We start from the raw sequence: 21,899 nt of genomic DNA on the forward strand, positions 1-21,899 counted from the left end.
ATGTAGTTGAAAGAGGTTGAACAGCGTGTGTGTGTGTGTGTGTGTGTGTGTGTGTGTGTGTGTGTGTGTGTGTGTGTGTGTGTGTGTGTGTGTGGAGGGTGGATGCATAAACAACTGGATCAGTGTTAGAAAAGAATCAGCCATTTGTCTTTAACTACAAACATCATGGCTCTCTCTCTCTCTCCCACCATTACTTTGCATTCCCATAACTTAAGTGTGTGCATATGTATGTGTGTGTGTGTGTGTGTGTCTGTGTGTTGTTTACCATGTAAACAGACTTACTTCTTTGTCCTCAAGTCCTCAGTGTCAGCAAAAGCACAGTGCACACACCCCTAAAGGTGTTATCTCCAACTGTTTATCTGCTTGATAATCATCTAGCCTCTTTGGTGGAGGAAGGTTCACCCATCATCCATTACAAAGTGCCTTGCCTAAAGGCAGAGAACTTTTTTCACAACTTCCCATCTGCTGTGCAGTACTCCTACGCCGTCGATTTGGTGTGTTGAGCTTTTGCAGTATTGCAGTTGTGATGTTTCTGTCATATAGGCTATAGGCACACACACACGGAAAGGATTGGTACAGATTGCAGCTCAACAGTGTTCTGTGGATGCTTCAGTATCTTGCTGATTGTAGATCTATACGTTATAAGAGCACATTCCCCCCAAAATGGTTTCAGTAGCACAAAGCTCTGAACTCCAGTGACATCAGAAACGTTATCTCGGTTATCGGTCCTCATTCATCAAACTTTTAAAGGCGCGCGCACGTACACACACACACACACACACACACACACACACACACACACACACACACACATAGATAGAGAGATAGATAGATAACTACAATATTTGCCATGCCTTAAAGGAATTATCTTTGTAAAAGAACCAGTTAGTCAGTTTTGTTTCACACTCTTTTAAGCCAACAAATGAACTCAATGTAGAAGCAAACTGTTGTTTAATTCAGCCTTTAATGACTGTAGCTCCATTAGAAATAAACAGTCAGCACGAATAAGCAGAAAACAGGTCAATTATAAACTCCCTTTTCCTTGTGTAAATACAATTTCCCTACAGCTTTCATATTTTCACGTTTAGTCTTTCCTCTCCCTCTGAAACACTAACAAATGTCCTTTAATCACTATTTACTTTATTTTTTTGCAATTTGTTTTCATTGAAGCAGATATTGTACATGACATTGTGCATACAGGTGTAGGGAATTTTGGAGATAATTTTTTCAAATAGAAAGAGGGGATAGAGAGATAGAGAGAGAAGGGAGGAGGGTTGTGATATCCCTACTATTGTTGAACTTTATACATAGACCCTGAGGTAGAATACAAGTGGGCTGGAGTTGCAATGATGTCATAGGGTACATACAGAACTTACAGGATGATATCAAACAGCAATGTAGGTTAGTACAAATCGAGAGAGAGAGAGAGAGAGAGAGAGAGAGAGAGAGAGAGAGAGAGAGAGAGAGAGAGAGAGAGAGAGATAGGGGAGAAACAAACAGGAAAGGAAAAAAACAGAGAGATGGCATCCCACCCTGAAACCCCACCCAACCCCATACACCCCCGCATTCACACACCCCCATCCTGGACTGCCTGAAATGCAAAATAAAATGATAAAATAAAATAAAAAGGAACTGATCTGTGCTCTGGTATTCAGTCACTGGTCTGGCATAGCCTGTAGATCTGTGAAATAGGGGAGGAAAGGTTGCCATCTCTAAAAGAATTCATCACTATTTAAATGGAATCTGAAATACCATTTGCTCATACAGGCCTTTTATTGCTTTGTTTGTTTTGATCTCTTTTAATTAACCTCAAATTAACCTTTAATTATACGTTACTACGCTGCATACCATGAATTCAACTCTCAGTACAAATATGATGTCACGGGTTGGGAAGTTAGAGCAGCTTATCCAAACCAGTCGGGCCGCTGTGGGCTCATTCACCTTTTGTGATTGTTGGCGATATCAACATGGACGCGGCCACCTGCAGCATAGCACAGGTGAGGCCAAGTTGCACCTGTGCGGGCCTTTATTCTCCCCCTCCGTCTCCACCATCCACACACACAAAGACACACACGCGCGCACACACACTTACACACGCGGACACGCACAAACACACGCACACACACACGCACACACACAACTCCTCCTCCTCCCCCCCCCCCCCCTTTTCTCTATCCGCCACTCCCTTCCTTCCATCTTGCGACGGCGCTGATCCCGCCTCTCAGAGAGCCACTGCGGCGTTAACGTCCCCTCCGACCGGCTCCCAAAAGCGGGACCCATTTTACTTTACAGCCATTTTTTTCCTAACACTTGCCCACTTTTTAAAAAATATTTATCCTTCATCCACTTCGTATCATTTAAAAAAAAAACTCCGGTTGAAGAAAATAAGTTAGGACTATTCCGCACCTCCACTGAAGTAACAAAGTGACCAACACAGGTAAGATGCGTTTTGTGCGACAGGTGCAAGCTGGTCTGTTCGGTACTTTGTATCTATTTTACCGACTCGGTGGTGAGACTAACGTGATAGTTTAGTTGGTAGTTAGTAAATGTGCGGATTTGTCTCGGTTTGTTACTTTGGGAGCTCAGGTGAAACAGTGGAAACCTCCGGAGACACAGGTGTAGCGTTCAGGTTCTCTGCCAAACGGAAATATCGCTATCGGCGACCCTTCCTTTACAACGTAACAAATGTCAATCAATTTAGTACTTTGTACCCGCTCATATTTAGTTTGCAGTATTAGCGCTGTGCTGTTGTATTACTCCTTAAATTTAAATACGTGATTATATACCTGAAAGGGCTCTGAGCTCCCGGTATATTTGACTTTTGTCGTTTTGTATGATCAGTTTAAATGTGATGATATAATGAAATGGTGTGTAGCGGATCCTCCAGTATTTTCAGTTTTTTACCGTTTGGCACCGGACCTGTACTGTATTACCGGCAGGCTAAGGTTCTGTCCTGCCCTTTAAACCCCAAGTTCTCTTTTTTCCGATGAGCGCATTTAAAGGCACCTGTTCAGGGCGCACACAAGATCGGCTGATGTTTAAGGAAATCTTAACATTTGAATCTACAGGCTTAAGGCCACTCGAGTTCTGTTAATATTTGTCCACCAAATACGTCAACGCCCTGTCATTTAATACTCATCCAGATTAATTATGTCTGGTCTTGTTTTTCATAGGTCTCATATTGACTATTTGCAGAAAGGCGTGCCTTTACACAAACCTAAACCAGGATTAAAGGGATAACCCAGATTGGACATTGTGAAATATTGAAGTTGGGTTGCCTAACTTGATAATAAACACCATTAAGCTTAATTATGGCCAAGTGATGCCTGTGCTGTGTGAGGTTTGAGGATGGGTCAGATTTACATGTTCTCTTTAAGCGATCATCAGGTGGTATGGCTCTCCTGGTGATACCTGTGCTGTTTGTTACCAGCTTCATTTGCTTATCTGGAATGACACCGGAAAGGACAGAGCCTGTCTGACCAGTTTTTGTGTTTATACAGTAGCAGACAAAGAGTAAGGTAATGAAAGTAAAAAGGAGTTGTAAAATCAAATGGTCACAGGTGGAATAGGGGTTGAAAGGATGTGGCTGGATAATTTCAATAAAATAATAATAATTAGTCGGACACAAATTTGCTCAATCTGAGTGTGTAGGAATGAGCTCCTCGGTCAGAAGGTGTCTACATAAGCATCAGCCCTGCCCCAAAATCTCAACCTCATATCACAGTAAGACTAAGGTGTGTTTCCCTGTTGGTTTATATAAAGCGTTTGCTCAAAAAGGCCTGCAACTGCCGCGGCCTTGGAAGTCGAGACTGAGGCAAACCCATAAGAAATGTCTAGTGCCTCTTGTTAGTAGCTCCTTTTATTAGCTACTGTATGATTTGCAGAGCTTTAATAGTTATTGCAATTTAATGTTACGTAATTCGATTGGTGTTCCTCTTATATGATTATCTCCAAGTTGATCACCTCTATTTTATTGCCAATACGGCTGAGAGAGAGAAAGAGAGGACGTCAGGGAGGAAGGAAGGAAGGAATGGAGACACGACCACACGACCACAATACAGTGCTATGGTCACTTGTACGTAAAAACCAACGTTATGTGACGTTATGTGCTGTGTTGTGGTACGATGCCGAGACCTTAAAGGACTCCTACTAGGCCAATTTGCATTTGTCATTGCCAGCGTCGATCTGTGTTTGCAATAATATCCTGGGGGGACAATAAAATCTTTACACAAAATTCAAACACAACTTGCACTGATCCAGAACCTCATGTGCGTGGCAACTGAAATACTCTTTACTTTCATTTTGCTGTATTCTAAATTAGAGACCTTAAGGCTCTTAATTCCATCAGAAGGATTAAGGAAGAAATGCATTGGGCTTAACCTTTCATCGAGGTTTACGAGGACAGATTTATGCTTGTATGGCTATTAGCCTTCATCTAGTTAATATCACTTACAGCAAGTTAAGAACTTCCCTCCCAGCAGGAGGCACTGAGATAATGAACCCCCGCTGTGGAAGCAGCTATGACGCCCCTCCCACTGTGTTAGATTAAGAGAACATTTGTCTAAATTATGAAATTAGGGAGCGATGATCACTGTATAATTACCAATTTAACTCAGCCTAAATGGATAAGGATGTTTTTCTGGGGTTGCTATGATTGGTTTGGAAATACACAGTCGCAAACATCCTTACAGGTGGTAAACCAGGCCTAATCCCAGAGAATCCTGTAGATTAAAGGTTTATATTTGAATATTTGTGACTTGTATTACTTGTTCTCACATTAATTCTTGTCCTTTTATGTCCATTTTTATTTTTTGTACTTTTAAACAAAACAATTAGCAGTAAATCAATGTGTAATGTTGGTGTGGATTAATTAGAATTAAGTAAACAATAGCTTTCAGTAATTTTAAGATATATTGCCTAAATCACCGTAATACCAAATATATTTAATAGTATATCTCATACTAAAGTGTCAATATTATATTAAAACGGCAGTATGTTACATTTTGAGCCCAAAATATTTGCGTCATCGTAACTTTTTAGTTATGGGTGAAGGAAATTGGTTTGGTGCTCTTCTGCGCCTTGGTTTCACAATATTATTTGCCATTGACGGGTTGTAAAGATTAGCCACTGTCATCTTGATATTGTTGGCAATTTTCTAGTTCTACTCATGACTGCTCATATAAAGTTTAGTACTGCTCATATAAAGTAATCGGGACACACTCTTGCATCTGAGTGAACTCGGTATCAGAGTGGATTTTAATAGCGAGTAGCCGTACAAGACCACAACCAGGTCTCTAGTTTGAGACTAGTGGCGAGACACTGAGCAAAGACTCTGGTGCCTGGCCACCTGAGGCACGTGAACCCTCTGGTCCAAGGTACAAGGATTTGATAGTAAAATGGATGATCTCTTCAGACGGATCACTGCACGGCGGTAGATTAGACTGTTGCGTGATATGCTTTTGTGAAATGTGGCTCAGCCAGGCGACAACCCGGGAAGGCTATTGCATAGGCAGGCTTCACCGCCTAAAGACACAACCACAATGCCAAGATTTCTGGTAAATCTTGCTGCGATCATGTTCAGCAAACGGGAATTACCCAATCTAAAATGCAAATCCTCTTGGCTGCAGTGCACCATTGTCATTAACAAATAAAAGAGTACAGTGCTAGAGGGCACTAAAAACATAAATAGTGCTGCATTAACATATTTCTATTTGGAAACTTGTTGATCGTAACTTTGATATGGCGGTGGAACTCTGTGCCTTTGTCTTTTTTGTCTCTTCTTTGTCTTCACCTAGGTCAGTCCATCATTTCTCGTCCTCTAATTCTCTTAAACCAGATTGTTCCCTCAGACCTCCCGGCACACAGGGTAACCCGACTCCATCGCTAGTAACTTAAGTCATGACGCATCACAGTCCTCAGTAGACGGTGGCTGGTTTCTATAGCGACAGTCAACAGTCTGGGCAGAGAAGTCTTTGAAACGATATCCTCAGAACTGTGCTAAATTGTGGCTACTTTGACCCTTGCCTACCAGACCCCAGCTGTTTGTCAGGAGCAAGTCCACGTTGCTGACAGGTGGCTGATGTGCTCTAAAATCCACTTGAGATGCAGAAGCAGTATGGACCGTGCCATTTGATATACATACAGGAGTAATGGTGACATCAGGAGATATTGCTCATCTGAACGCACATGCTTTAACCAGACAAAGATATTCATGGGGACATTCTCATTTATCGGCAAGGTATAGTTTAGAGCTTGTATTTGTACTGTGGGAAATTAGAGACTTAAATTGTCTGTGCCAACAGTTGGTTTACAGCAATTCTCCTGTTGCAAATAAAGAAAATCACAAGTGTGCTGCCAATGTTGGTTAAATAGTCTATGTTAAAATTTTTGGACTGGGTGTGTGTGTGGAGAACACTCTTTGTGTTGCGCTTCATTTTATTCTTTGTGGTTCTCATTTAAATAAGTTACTGCTACAGTTGTATAAGTCACTGTGAAGTTTTATGTCCCACCCCAAAGCCTCAAACGTGCTCAAGCCTCAATAATTTCTACAATCTCTTCCAACGGTCAGCACATGTCTCATGGTATGGCTATACCCCGTGGAAGGAGAGAGATGGTCAGTGTAGATTAGTAAAATCTTGGTAATTGATGGGTTTACAGAAAGTGGCTTCTATTGCGGATGATTAGTTCAAATGAGAGAGAATGAGCGTGGGCATATAGGACACAGGCTATGACATGGCGGCATGATAATGGTTCTTTGTGTTTGCGTTTGTGAATAGAGCGGCTGGAGGTTTAGAATGACGTTGGTGCTACCCACACCATGTCAGTGATGCTTATGTGGAGAGTGAGGAGGGATGGGGGGGGAAGAGAGGCATTAAGGTAACCACAAACACCATTTATATGGCCCTGTATCCCTATTGAGGAAGTCAGAGTTTGTCTCCATCAAGTCAGACCTGAAGCTTAGTTGAGGACAGAATCAATGTTGTTAACAGGATTTGAATGTAAAGCGTGCAGCCTATGTTGTCCAATTATGTACGTCCAAGCGTATCGTGTGGCTGAGAGAGAAAGCTTCAAAGATCCAAGTGTATAAACATGTCTGATACAGATGATATAGATAAACCATGGTCAGGCACATCTCTGGTATTAATCTGAGTTTTCGTTTGCATGCCTGTATATGAGGCTCCACCCTGCAGATATGAAGTGAATACATGAACCCAATGAGCTGATGTCATGCAGCCTTAACATTGCTCCTACCTTTGTCATTTCAGCCATGCATCTACCCCCATCACTTCTCTTCCTCCTCGGCCTCCTCATCTGGAGTCCCAGTGGGTCATGGGCTGCTAAAGTGATCGTGGTCCCACCCATCATGTTTGAATCACATCTCTACATCTTCAAGACGCTGGCAACAGCTCTGCACCAGGAGGGCCACGAGACCCATTTTCTAGTTTCAGAGGGTCGGGAGGTGCCCTACTCCCCTCACTACCACTTACAGCGCTACCCAGGAATCTTCAACAGCACCACGGCGGACAATTTCCTGCAATCCAAAGTCAGCAACATCTTCTCAGGCCGCCTAACATTTCTGGAACTCTTTGACATACTTGATCACTACTCTCAAAACTGTGATGCTGTGGTTGGCAGTGTTGAGGTGATGACCCGCCTCAAGGAAGCCAAGTTTGACCTGCTGCTGGTGGACCCCAATGAGATGTGTGGCTTTGTGATCGCTCACATCTTGGGTGTCAAGTATGCCGTGTTCAGCACAGGCCTGTGGTACCCCGCCGAGGTGGGTGCCCCGGCTCCACTTTCCTACGTCCCTGAGTTCAACTCCCTGCTGACAGACCGCATGTCTCTGTTCCAACGAATTGCCAACACAGCTGTTTACCTGGTGCAGCGCTTTGGAGTCCATTATATTGCATTGCCCAAATACGACAGGATTATGAAGAAGTACGGGGTGAAACCTCAAGTGGCGATGGCTGACCTGGTGCAGGGCAGCCGTCTGTGGATGTTATGCACCGACCTGGCTCTGGAGTTCCCCAGGCCCACCCTGCCACATGTGGTATACATCGGAGGGATCCTCACCCAGCCCCCCAACCCACTGCCACAGGTCAGTACTGAGAAACGGACAAGGCACAGACAATATAGCCGAGACAATGTTTCAGCTCAAAGAGAAAGTGTTTGATCTCAAGACAGAGGTAGCTTCCTGGTGACAGGGTCTGTCTCGTTCAAACCCATTTTCATGAGGAATAACTCATATTCATTTTTGTGTGTAATAAGTTAAATGATTATATATTCGTTTGTCCACAGTGTATGGACACATTTGCCTGAGTCATTCCATGATCAAGGAATGGAAAGCGACAGCACTGAAGGTTACTGCATTCTAATGGCTAATTCGTGGCACCCAAATTTGATGTTCTCCTCATGCAAATGTGAAGGTTTGGTGGACTGAACCGAAAGTCGCGTTGCTAAGTTTCAATGACGACTCTTTGTCCTTGGCGTATGCTAACCATTCTGCCTGCACGTTCAAATTCATTGTAGGGAAATGAGGTTGTTAATTCTCGTGTTCCTTTCACGGAAATATTGCTTTAATGTGGAGAATTGAGCCACTACAAAGACTCGGTTAATACATTTGTGTTCAGCTCATTATGAGTTGAAATTCATACTAAATTACTTGGATGTAACAATTAGTTTTTTTCCTTTCTTCTCTTTGCTTTCATTTACATATCTTTTCTCCTTCCTCCCTCAATTTGCATTCTTTGTCCGTCTTCAGTCTCACAGTGCCAGTAGTTTTTCATCTCTGCTCTGCGCTTGTTTCCAGTGTCTCTCCTATCACTTGGTATCTGTTATTCTCACATCTACAAAGCACGCCTTTATGGATGTTGCCTTGATTGGCTCTGGGTGGGGATGGGTGAGGGTTGAATGGACACACGGTAGAGTTTGAGGAGCGAGCAAGGGGAGCCATGGAGTGCAGAGGCAGGTGGCGATGGGGGTTAGTCTAGCGCTCGGACGACAAGAGCGCGGGCCTGCGGTATCTACTGCGGGGGGTTTTGGAATGCCACTCCAGCCAATAGGGAGCATTGTGCCACAGTGTGCAGAGGGAGTCATAATGGAAGTGGAGGGAGAACGAGGCCATTGTTCTGGGCAGAACTCAGGGGACACTGAGACTCTTTTATGGGGACACTGAGGCTGCGTTGTAGGGACAGTAGGGCTGCACTGCTGGGACACAGAGGCCAGTGTGCCCCTTAGGTTGCTCCGTGCCAGGCCAAGGCCTTAGCTGCAGCAGCTGGACCATTTGCCGCCTCCCTCTACTTGTCCTCTGCGTCTATCACTCCCAACATGGCTGCTCCCTTATCCATCCTCACCCACTCTCAACCTATGCAAATCTCGACTGAATATGTTACCATTCTGCCTGCTGTATACATGTTTTTATGCATTCACAGGGCCCCATTCCAGCCTCTTCCCTCTTCATGGTCTATAGAGTGACACTATCATCTGTCAAGTGAAAAGCCTTTTTGATTAGCTAATGGCATGCTGGGTTAACATACCCGGAATTCCCTGCCAGAAGGAGGAGGAGGCTTCGTTTCAGTATTGTCATCATTTTCATACAGGCCTGGCTCATACTCCATTTTCAATCCAGATTTCTGGAGGGGGAAATTGATGAGCACAGGCTTACTTTCGTTTCTTTTTCTAGCCATTAAGCTGACATGGGGAATACTCCAGAGTTGTCTGCCTAATGACTTTTCAGCAAGGGACTGTGATGTAAATAGCTTTTTGCATGTAAGCTAGTCATCCTGTAGTTTGTGGCGCTGATGAATCAAAGCTAAGTTTAGTGTTTTTTATCAAATCATTTAATGACATGGAGATACTTTTCTTCTAAACGTATAGCACAACTTCTGTTTGATTTACTAGCTGATGCAGCACTGTGTACCAAGCTTTGAAGGCATGGCTTACCTCACCATTTGCTGCGGTTTTGCATACATTTAGCAGCACAATGCAAATGTGAAATGTCCTCGTTTGTTATTTGTTCAATAGTGGACATATATAATATACAGTACCAGTCAAAAGTTTGGAATGAGAAGGTGTGTCCAAACTTTTGACTGGTAGTGTAAATATGGTAAGTAAATGAATATTGCACTTGCTGAGGGATGAATGGTCCTTTTGTCTTTTGGCTCACTCATCCATTACTTATTCATTTGGCAAATATCTCGAATTTTGACCTGAGTATATCTCTTAGGTATTCATGAACTAGCAAATAATTCTACATCAGCCATGACATGAGATAGGAAATGACGATGTTGCCCGGCTGTAAAGTGATTAAAAGACTGTAAAATATTAGGCAAAGGTATTGTGAAGGTTCTGCTTTTATTGCCCCTTATCGTTCATATAGAACAAAACAAGATTAAACTGCTGGGAAATTGGAATGGTTGCATAGGACTAAAAAGTTCTTCCAAAATAAAAGGAGGAAGAAATAAGTTTTGACAAAGTGGAGAGTCTGAACACAATTTCTGCACCAAACCTAACTTTGTATACACTTTGTACTATTTGAATAGCATATTACTGTGCTGTACCTGCTGTGTGTGTGGTTTTTTTTTAGCTCTGTTTGCCTCTCTTACATTCCCGCAGGATTTTGAGGCCTGGGTCAACGACACAGCGGAGCACGGCTTTGTGGTTGTGTCATTTGGAGCCGGGGTCAAGTATCTTTCCCATGACATCGCTCATAAACTTGCAGGAGCCCTCGCCAGGCTGCCCCAGCGTGTGGTCTGGAGGTAAAGTATCCGTTTTGATGTCTGTCTTTAAGCACACACAGGCCTCAGCTTTTCCATTATTTGGAATATTTCCTGCCCCATGGCCTTGTAGCCTTCTGCTCGGGGCAGCTATTTTATTGCTCAGTTGAAGAGGTTTGTCTCGCACACAAACCTGAATATATGCAAACATTAACACACCTATGAGCCACATTGCATGACATTGTGGGTTTTTGCAGCAGCCATGGGAGGAACAATATGATTTGGCAACTAAAGCCTTGCGGGCATTTACATTGAACGCACACGTTTATTTAATCATTAACGGATGAATGACTGAATAAGGGAGTATCTAAATGTTTGTGTGCGCTCTTAGTCAGCAGATGGGTATGATTGAAATCTTGGCTTGTCTTATTGAATGGTAAACATACCACAGTTATACCTCAGCAGCGATGATTATTTACTGTGAGCAGAACCAAGAACAAGATAAGAAGTGGGACCAGAAAAGGAGAAATACTGAGGCTGACTGAGAACCTTTAACCTTCCATTAATGAGTTAATGCTTAACTCTTATCTGGGTATGCTGGAGCAGTTCATGACTCATTGACCAGATTCACACAGAGGCTTTGAACCAATCATTAAAGATAATTGGGTACCTTTTTCCCCTTGAGGTTGCGTCATCCTTTATCACACAATAGACTGTGTAAATAGGTCAAATACACAATCCTCTCCTGGTATGTCCAGCATTACAAAGCTCACATCCTGATACACTTCACGTGGATTCATGCGGCCCTGATAAATGACTTTTTATAGGCTCATGGTCTCTCTTTGTCAATGTTTTGTCAGACGTCTATGTTCCAGGATCGCAGGTCGTCATTGTGCAAATATACATTGCACTGTTTACATTGACGTCACAATAACAACTCATGTTTGCGTTACCATGGTCATGGCATAAGGGTTCATTTATTCAGTTGTGCCGCTACACAGGAGGTTTATAGTTAAAAAATGTACTTTTTACTGTTTTAAATTTAGTGATTACCATGGAATCGCAGAGACAATAGATTGAATTGTATAATAATAATAAAAACTTTAGTAGCATCAAAATGAGATCAATGAAATGAATCCACTGTCTCGGTTCAGTTCAGTTGTGTGGAGAGGAGAATATACTGTAGCACAATGACATGAGGTCCCATTCCAATCCCACATTCAGGAAGCAGGGTTCAACAGCAGCAAACTGCTATCTGACTGAACTTTGGAGGTCGAAAGACTCATCATGACGAATCATAATGGTTGAAGGAATATAGAAATGTAGAAAGAAGGGAGTGACGAGATGTCCAGATGGGGAATGACTAAAGCAGGAGTCCCTGGTGGGAACAGGTGGGGATTACTGAGTTCACACCTAAGATATTGTTGCTGCATCTGCTCAATGTGAGCGGCGGCCCCTTGCGGCCACTGTTGCCATTCTGGGCGAAGAGTCACCAGGAGGATATCAGTTGAGATGGAGAGGTTCACGAGAGGGCATACAGAGGGCATTACTCATTATGATGGAGGAGTAGACATCGGTAGAACAACACAGTAGTGTGCAGAGCCACGCTGAGGTCATGAGTCAAATCCTCCTCAATGTTTCCTGTTTGGGAGTATTTTCTGTTTATTGTTATTCACGTTTCTGGCACTCTAGTCTCAATAGCTAAAACTGAAAACCTTGTATTATCCGCTCTGATAATTCCATGGTTTCAGATTATTGAAATTAAATCTCCGTTGAGATAAATCACAAACTAAACGTCAACGATGTTCGACTTTCAGTTGTGGAAGGAAAACTACACCTCAGGTCACTGAAAGCAAACAATAGCTGCAGCTCTTGTCCTAGAGGGTGTGGTCAGTGTGCGCTGAGGTAAGATGAGGACGATAAAGCAAATGAAAAACATTCCTCAGTTCTCAAACAAATGACATTGATTTAGGGCCACACAATCGTATGACTCATAGGCTTTTTGAGAGTTTACGAGTCTAAACTAATCTAAACTGGCGCAAAGGCAGAGCTTGAACTCACAATTTGTAGTGAAAAGTAATATCACTGATGCGTGATGTACTCTGGCTGAAGAGCCAAAGGAAAGAGGTTCTGTTGAGAGCGATAGATGGACAAAGGCAAATGAATCGTGTCATTGATAATTGGCTGCATGAATTGCGGCTTTGATTGGCAGGACAGTGAATTGCGGCTTTGTTGAAGACGGAAAGAAAGATGAAAGAGTTGGGGTTGGAGAGGGGAGAGAGAGAGAAAGCGAGAGATAGAAGGAAGGAAGGATGGCAGCCATAATGTAGGACGCATATGTAGTATCTCCACACACAAAGAGACGGCAGGAAGCAGCTGCTTACACTCCAAAAGAAGACGACTGTAAGCTGTACATAAAGAATCACTGAATTACTCATAAATAACACCGGTGCTCCTCTATTGCAGTAATAAAGAGTCCGATTTTATGTTGGCATTTCAAACGTACATTGTACAGTGGTAAAAAAATAAACATAAACTGTTACAATCGTTAATTCGTTGTTAATGATTTGTTATGATTTTACACGAGCAGTGTGAAATCTGCCTTACCAAACATGAACAGGAAACAGGTGACAAAAATGTCTCATGTTTCAGTCTCTCCATTCATTCATTCATTCATTCATTCATTCAACATTTTCTACCCTCCTCAGATTCTCGGGAGTTCCACCCAGTAACCTTGGCAATAACACCAAACTTGTTGAATGGATGCCTCAAAATGACCTACTGGGTGAGTACAATGCCAGGACTCTACATAGATGATGCTTTGCCTTCCACTCTTTTGTCACTTGTTTGTTGCGTAAATAATTGTCTTGGCAACTGGCTGAGAGGGAGAGATTTACAGGCACTGCATTAAGTTCCATTAGGTTTATGAAAAGATGTCCTTCCACCTATAATGACTTAGTTATAGCTCATAAATAATTGCAGACCTCGTGTGTTACAAAGGTTTGCTGAGGGCTCTTTCCTGCTTAAGTAGTTGCCATTCGCTTCTACAAAAGCTCTAGATCATGTCTTTTCCAAATGTCACCTTGTCAACCAACGTATACACACACACACACACACACCTTCATATGTGCAGTTATTGTAATCAGTCCTCCAGTACGAGCCCTCAAAGCCCCACCCTCGATACTGCTGATTATGCAAGTGTCAGCTGAATAAGTGCCTGTCAACAGCAACCAGTGAACACAACACTGGTATATGCACAATAACGATTTCACATACATTCTGACTGAATCTCCTCATGGCTCCTCTCACCCAGGCCACGCCAACACGCGGGCCTTCCTGAGCCACGGCGGCCTCAACAGCATCTACGAGGCAATGTATCACGGGGTGCCGGTGGTGGGCGTGCCTCTGTTCGGGGACCACTATGACACCATGACCCGTGTGGCAGCCAAAGGTATGGGCATCATGATTCACTGGAAGAGCATGACGGAGGATGACCTCTACACGGCCCTGAGCAGCGTCATTAAAGACAGCAGGTTAGATTCGTCAGTCCACGCACGCACGCACGCACACACACACCACAGCAGTGCTTTGTGTATCAGTGCTATTGTTTGTCACTGCCATCTGGTGACTGTTTGTGGCATCACCAGAAGTCTTCAGCCTGTGGTGTGATTGCACATAAATATGTTACTCTATCTCTACTCTATCTGTACTCTATCTATCTCTAATATCTCTTTAAATATCGAAGTACTGCACTACAGACAGCCACAGCAACGAAAACATTAAATCAAATAACTTGCATGTTCAAAGAGGAAAACTCTTGCCTCATGTCTGACTCATTTCACACACTCACACACTCACACGCACACCTCTGATGTACGCAAAGTTTCACATTAAGCCGGGCAGTGTTTCTTTTATTTGTGTAGCTCGGTGTCACGCACAGTGTCTGAAAGGGCTCGACAGGTACACACAACATTGGCTCTCTGAGTGCGAGCTCTCTGAGGAGACATGGAAAACTCCCTCAAAGCATTAACATATAAGGAAATCATGTAAGAAACCTCAGGAGTGGCCATTCAAAGAGAGGAGCCGCTGTTCTCCAGTGGTCAGGTGTGCAGTGGCAGCTGCTGGTGGGAAAACAGATTACAGAGAGAGGTGACAAAGTTGTGACAATGGAAGAAGATTTATGGTAGGATAAGGGATTCTCCAGCAGGGAGGTCTTAAAGATCACAATGATGTTGTGAAGTCGGTGAGCTGCTCCAGTGAGGCGCCGCAAGCCACTCCAGTAAAAGAGTCCGAGGGGAAATTTGTCTAAATGAAAATTTGCAGACTTTGTTCCCTGTCCAAGGTCAGCAGGATTCCTCCGTACGGCCGCACACACACTGTCTCTCTCTTACCAGTGGCAGAATGAAATTCAAGAGCACAGCAGCAAAATCCACCTATTCAAACCCAAATCCAACATCTGGAGCATTAAAGGTGGCAGAGTTTTATGTAGCTATTTAGAAATGTACACATTTATAGAATCAAATGAAAGAGAACTTTCCACAGTCAACTTATTTTGGAAGTGTTCTAAGAAAGTATTATTGGTTCAAACCCCTTTTGAAATGGAGAGAGGCCCCCCTCCCCCCCACCCCAGGAGGGAAATGTCAAACAACAGCAAGACCTGAGAATATGATGACGGTATCAGGGTTGGGAGAAGCTGGTGGCGTGACACGGCGCCTGATCAACAAGGCAAGCGGAGGGAGGAGAATAGAGAGGAGCCGGAAAAACCGAAGGCAGGGCAGAAACCAACGGCTGCACAGTGGTGATGTGGCGCAACAAAGCAAACAATTAAGGTGGAGGAGTGTCAGGCAGCAAACAAGAAGCGGGAGAATCTGAGTTGCTTTTCCTCCAGATTCTTCATCGATCTCGTCTTACTTTATCACAGCCGGTTACCCAATCCAAACTGTGATCACACAGCGCCGACTCTATACAAGCAAAGAAGAGCGTCAGAGAGCAAATGAGGTGACAGACAAACGGATCAGTGCTTCTCTCAAACGTGTGCGGAGGACAGCGGCTTTAATGAGACTAGAGGAGCTTTACCGTGCAATTATAAAACTTCATTCGTGTCACAGAACCCATTACACTGCTCAGCCATCCTTATTGTTCTATGTGTGTGTGTATCTGCGTGTGTGTGTGTATTCTCTAGACTTACCTTTGTCAAACCTTCCTACCCAGGTACCGCCAGCAGGCCCGTCTCCTCTCCACTATTCACAAAGACCAGCCGGGCCACCCTGTGACGCGGGCCGTCTACTGGATCAGCTACATCCTCCGTCACAACGGTGCCAACCACCTGCGCTCCTCCGTATACGAGGTGTCCCTCTACCAGTACTTCCTGCTCGACGTGATCCTCGCCGTCGGGTCTCTCTTGGCTCTCGCCGGCTTCGCCATCTACCGGATGGGCCGATTGCTGAGGGCAAAGGTCGGGGACCAGAGCAGGAGAAGGGATGAAGGTACCATGGCCAACGGACATTGCCATAGTGACAGCATGGCCAACGGGAAGCACAAAGGCAATGGCTCCTTGAGAAACGAGAAGAAGATGAATTAGTGTTTTGAAAGGCCAAGAGGGAAGAGGAAGAAGTTGCCCCACGGACTCGGTTCTAGGTTTGGTTTAGTGGTTCTGATAAATGATGTCGCTTGGAGGGAAAGCCGTTCTTAGAGGCAACTACTACTCCGACCGAGCAAAGAGTCTGTTGGAGGATACACATTGCATCGTGTGAGGACAGAGCAAAAGGGATGAGGTGCTCAAAATCTGTGTGTGGGGTGTATGTGTATGTGTGCACTGAGGCGAATTTAACATAACAAAACAAAACACGATAAACTAACAATAGCAGCTAGAGCAATACAACACCAAATTGGAAAGTCATAGAGGATCCAGTAGAGGAACGACACGTCGGAGGAGGAGGAGACGCTTGTTCTCTCCTTCCCACCAACGGAGGGAAGATGACGAAGAGGGGAAACACAGAGCGCCAACCCCTCGTCCTCCTCGGAACAAAACAGCGAAAAATGACTTTTGAAAATATTTAGACATTAATGTTTTTAACTGCACACTATAGCACTGCTTCAACATGTAAATAGAGGACAAATCTATTTATGACTGTACAAATGATGGACCTTTTTAACCTTTATCTTATTTTTAATTTATTTCATGTATCAGCGGTCTGATCGTATGGTTACACTCCATCCTCTAAGATATAAAAACGAAATCCCCACGGCTTCTTTTATTTTTTTTTAAACTATGGTTTGTGGTTTCTGGAGTCCACAGCGCGCACGCACACACACACACACACACACACACACACACACACACACACACACACACACACACACACACACACACACACACACACACACACACACACACACACACACACACAGAGTGGTCTAAACAAATCAGCACCAGAGAACATTTTCCCACGTTGACGTAATGTTGATGTCCCTTTTTCACACGGTTGCTCCGACCCCGCGCTCCGCCGCCCTGCGTCCGAGCGGCCTCAGCTCCGGTTCGGCTCGTCGGTGTGAAAACGGAGATCACGTCAATATTAAAAGAGTGACGGAAACTTGTGGAGGATACTGTGGACGGGGCCGAGATCCTCCTCCTGTCAGGTGATCAGGGATTCAGTCATAGCATTATTGATTTATGATGACTTGCTTTACCATCGCGCCTCAATGATGCACCTCTCTCTCCTCTCCCTTAGACATTCCTGAGGATTTAGCATTTGATTTCCATTTTTAAGAGCTCTACTTCCCACTGTACTTCCCTCCACTATGATTTATCTCCAGAGTGATTTCAGGGTTAATAACCCCCTGTATGTTGTTTATTGTAGATTATCAATGCACTGTTCAGGTTGCAGTTTTTAGGGTCCGCTTGTTTCCCTGGTGTCTGTTAGATGTAGCTGTTGAGGTTCATGTACACGCTAGGCAGGTTCACGTTAAGTAATTATATTAATTCCCAGTTTGGATGAATCATATTCTGTATGTGGCCTTTTATAATGCAAACGTTTGTGTATGCAGAATGCTCCTTTCCTTGGCATGTATGCGCTCTCGGTGTCGTTTTCTACACTTGTGTGTGTGTGCGTGCATGCGTGTGTGTGTGTGTGTAGATCAATGTACAGCTTTAGACTGAGTGTGTGGAGAACAAGGCAGGTCAGGTGTGTGTTTCTTTAGCTGGCTGTGAGTGGTTTCTGTCATCATAGTGAGTGTTTATCTCTGTAGATTCCTTTTTAATAACGGCTTGATGACAGTTTGTTTGTTTGTTTTCCTTCAATGGGACTGAAGTTGCTTTTAGTAGTTCTCTTAATCTGTGTGTTCAGTCCATTTTACTCACGTCTCTGCTTTGAGTTTGAAGGGATTGGGAGAGCGTATGAGCTCGCCTGGTTCCTTTGGTCCTGGAGGCAGATAGATGCAGGGAGGAACCTGAGCTCCATCACGGGAATTCTCACAAACACAACACCTTCAGATTTCCCCTTCCTCCTTCCTTTAGTTTAGTTCCAGACTTCAATTTAGATTTTTTTTTTTTTTAAATTAGCAAAGGGCAACCACGTTTTTTTTGACACTCTAGTAAAAGAACATTGTTTACCAACTCACCAAACTCTCACACAGGGACGAACACGGCGACGTCAGAGCGTAAACGCTATGAGCTTTAATCACGTGAGGACTAATAACCCACCAGTAGGCAGACGTCTAGAAGAGAAGCTTCATGATCTTCCTTCCTCTGTGAGCTACAGTGGAGCTCTCAACACGACCCAGCCCCACTCGCCACAGGGACTATTATACTTGAATCTTCATCGTCGCTATCATCACTTTCATCATCATCATAAATAACCACAGCTGTTGTGTGTGTGGTGTCTGGGTCGGCAGAAGCTCCCAAGTGCTATGAACAGGGATGTGAGGGAAAGAAGCTTAATATTTTTAAAAGATTATTATTTCAGTATTAATGTTAATATAGTTGAGAGTTGCAACCCCCCGTCCCCCTCTGTCCCCCTCTGTCCCCCCTGTCCCCCCCCCGTCCCTCTTTAAAGGTCCTTTCACTGTTGACTTTGGCTCTGCAGTCTGGTCCGTCTCTTTTTCGTATGTCAGAAACTTGGTGTGTGCCGTCTTCAGTTGGACACTTGTTGGACATTGGACACATGTTCCATTTGTCTCCCTAACAGTCTGTCTCCAGTTTGTCTCTCGTCTGTCTTTTGTCCCTTTTGTCTCACTCTCTCTCTCTCTCTCTCTCTCTGCACGACATGATACATCTGTCCACATACCCCCCTTTTTATTTCTCATTACTTTGATTTTTAAAGTCCTCAGTGTTCATGTCACGTGTGTCCATGTTGTAAATAGTAAAATAATGTAAACAAAATACTAATGGTGAATAAAAAATTGCATATTTTGTTTGCAGACACGATTGAAACATCTTTTCTCACCACAGGGCAGTTTGTGAATATGGATGAAATGTCTGTTTGACAATGACGTAATTGTGCACAAGTGGAGTGTGAGCAGCCATTCACACACACTCCACTGTGGTCAACACACACACACACACACACGCCAAAGCTTCTTCTGCTCATTATGGCTGATAAGGATTGTTTCTAAATCAATGTCGTTTGTCGCTGTTCCATGGACTTTGATTTACATTCAGCTCCCCATACTTCATTCAGCGTGTGAAAGCAAGGAAAACGGACCTTAATGACATCACCGGGTCTACTTCCTGTTCTTCCTGACAAGTTTCCAAACTAAAACTTCTCCCAGAAATTGTGTTGTACTTAAATCTCACATGTGCACAGCTTTGGATGAAAGCTTCTGCTGAATGAGTAAATGTAAATCGGGGACACTTGATTTACTGCAAAGACCTAGAAGAGGCTCAAGTTTTCAACAGGAAGTAACCCTTGTGATGTAACAGAGGTCAGCCCGCCCCTGACTTTGCCCAGCGCCCTCAACAACCACACAATCATAATCAATGTATTACCACATACATGCTTGAACAGTGCTCCTCTATACAGCAGCGTGTTGTCACTACTGCGTTGCAGAAGTGAAGCCACTAATGTAGGTGTTAACCGCACCGCTGTACAGCAGTTTGGAATCAACGCAACGCACGCAGTCTTTCTTTACACCCGAGCAGCCTGATGTTGATTACAGCCGACTCAGCAGCTGCTGGTCTCACTTTGATAGGGGATGTATAGCCTTTCTGTCTGAAATTGTTACCAAGCAGCACCAGCTTAAGCAGGTATCAAATGGTTGAATCATCTAAAGTAGCTGTTTCTCACTGACACACACACACACACACACACACACACACACAGGTACACACACACACACAGCCTGGTGCATAGATAGGGTTATCTAATGCTGAATGCTCATGCCGAGTGAGGCTGAGGTAACAAAACACCCACCTGCCTCCTTCTGTTAATTATTCACACCACCTGCTTAGTGGCCTGGAGACCACACACACACACACACACACACACAAACACACACACACACACACACAAATACATCCGCAAAAGCATCTGCAGGTATGTTTAATTTACATTCCTGAAGGTGTTTCCTTTTGTGGTCGCTGGTGGCCAAATCGATCACCGTTCTGTTAGCTGAGACGGGACGGGCGGAAGGATGGGGGGAGGGGGGAGCGGGGGAGGCATGGAGGGCAGGGCTCTGCTGGGGGGGGGAACCCGATCTCACACAGCACGGTGGTCATCATTCTTGACGTCCATCCCTCCTCAAGACAGCGTGAGGGCCTCTTACCTTCCCTCTGTTCCTCTATAGACAATCAGGAACAATTAAGCTCTTTGTGCTGACCTAAGTGGATTTGCTGTATTGGATCAGACAGCGTAAGACAGCGTAAGAGGAACAGGCTGTATGGATGACAGGGTAGGGTGGGTGGGTGGATGTTGGACCTAGTGTGGGTGTGTCTGTGTGTGTGTGTTGGGGACATGGACTTTGAAACTGTTGACTTTGCTTTGCTTGCTTGTCCCTAAGTGTGTATCATCTCTATCGGTGTACGTTTTCTCGACCTTTAGACCTTTAAACATCGATTTAAAGAATTTATCTAAACAAATATATCCCAAAAACTAAAATGAACACATTTAGACACGACAAAGAGAAGTTTGATTTGTATAAAACAAGTTTAAAAGGATGTTAATGAATTCCACTGTGGTTTAAATGAAGTTGAGCCAAGTGGATTTTTTAATTTTTGCCACTAACAGAAGTGAAACCCAGTTTTCCAGTAAACTCTTCCTAGTGTGACTGACATGTGAAGTCGTCAGCTTCACAGTCTGACATTCACATCTTTACGCCTGTGATTCTGCTGTGAAACTGTCTGGAAAAACCTGGCTCCTTCCCTTCAATAAAAATAGTTCCTAACAAGTATTTTGGGATATGGCTGCTTATATTAGAGGAAGCTGGAGTGTTAAATGTGCCTCATCGCCAAACACGAGGAAGCACGCCGCCTGTTGCCTTTTCACCTTGGCAATATGAAGGTTGATTGATAAATCGTGAGCCCGGGACATAAGGAAATGCTATTCTAAATAAGGTGCCTGCATACACACGTCTGTCCTCACCGTGGCTGCTTGTGTATGATCATAGATAGCTCAGCACCGCTCTCACTTCATTTGATTGCCCAGACTTTCACCTTTCTCTGATCATCAAAGAGGCTTTAGCTGGGGAGAAACAGTAAAGTCCTGTTTGATCAGTTTCATATTGACAAAGGTTAGCCAAGGACATTTTTCAGTTCGAAGATAGAAATCCGGTCAGAGTGCTAGGGTGTGTGTGTCTGTCTGTGTTTGTGTGTGTGTTTGAGAGAGAGGAAAGGAGAGAGGGAGAGAGATTACCTGCAGGTTACAGTTTTGTCCAGTAGAGGGTAGTAGTGTTCCATATTAACTTGCCACGGGCTCCTTTAGATTCTCTCTCTGTCGCTCTCTCTGTCTCTCTCTCTCTCTGTCTCTCTCTCTCTCTCTCTCTATCTCTCTCTCTCTGTCTCTCGCTCGCTCTCTCTCTCTCTCACACACACACACAGACCTACTCACTTACTGCCCCTCCTTTAACAAAGTATGGACCTGTTGACTAAATATTCTAAAGTGCAGGAATTCTGATGCAAAGGTCTTGCAATACTTAAAGACTCTGTGTGTGTGTGTGTGTGTGTGTGTGTGTGCCCCTGTCATTCTGACC

The 21,899-nt window shown here is 44.0% G+C and overlaps 1 protein-coding gene across 1 annotated transcript; it reads left to right on the forward strand.

Annotated features, from left to right (window-relative positions):
- The first annotated feature begins 2,210 nt into the window (after positions 1-2,210).
- Positions 2,211-19,150, forward strand: ugt8 (UDP glycosyltransferase 8). The gene is made up of 6 exons (XM_076145449.1): positions 2,211-2,437; positions 7,266-8,098; positions 10,615-10,757; positions 13,424-13,500; positions 14,029-14,248; positions 15,927-19,150. Exons 2-6 carry the CDS (start codon positions 7,268-7,270, stop codon positions 16,294-16,296), a joined length of 1,641 nt encoding a protein of 546 aa, XP_076001564.1. The 5' UTR covers positions 2,211-2,437; positions 7,266-7,267; the 3' UTR covers positions 16,297-19,150.
- Positions 19,151-21,899: the final 2,749 nt, after the last annotated feature.

The sequence above is a fragment of the Genypterus blacodes genome, unplaced genomic scaffold, assembly GCF_046128005.1.
Source record: "Genypterus blacodes isolate CSIRO-AG114 ecotype Tasmania unplaced genomic scaffold, CSIRO-AGI_Gbla_v1 ptg000030l_1, whole genome shotgun sequence".
Lineage (NCBI taxonomy): Eukaryota > Metazoa > Chordata > Actinopteri > Ophidiiformes > Ophidiidae > Genypterus > Genypterus blacodes.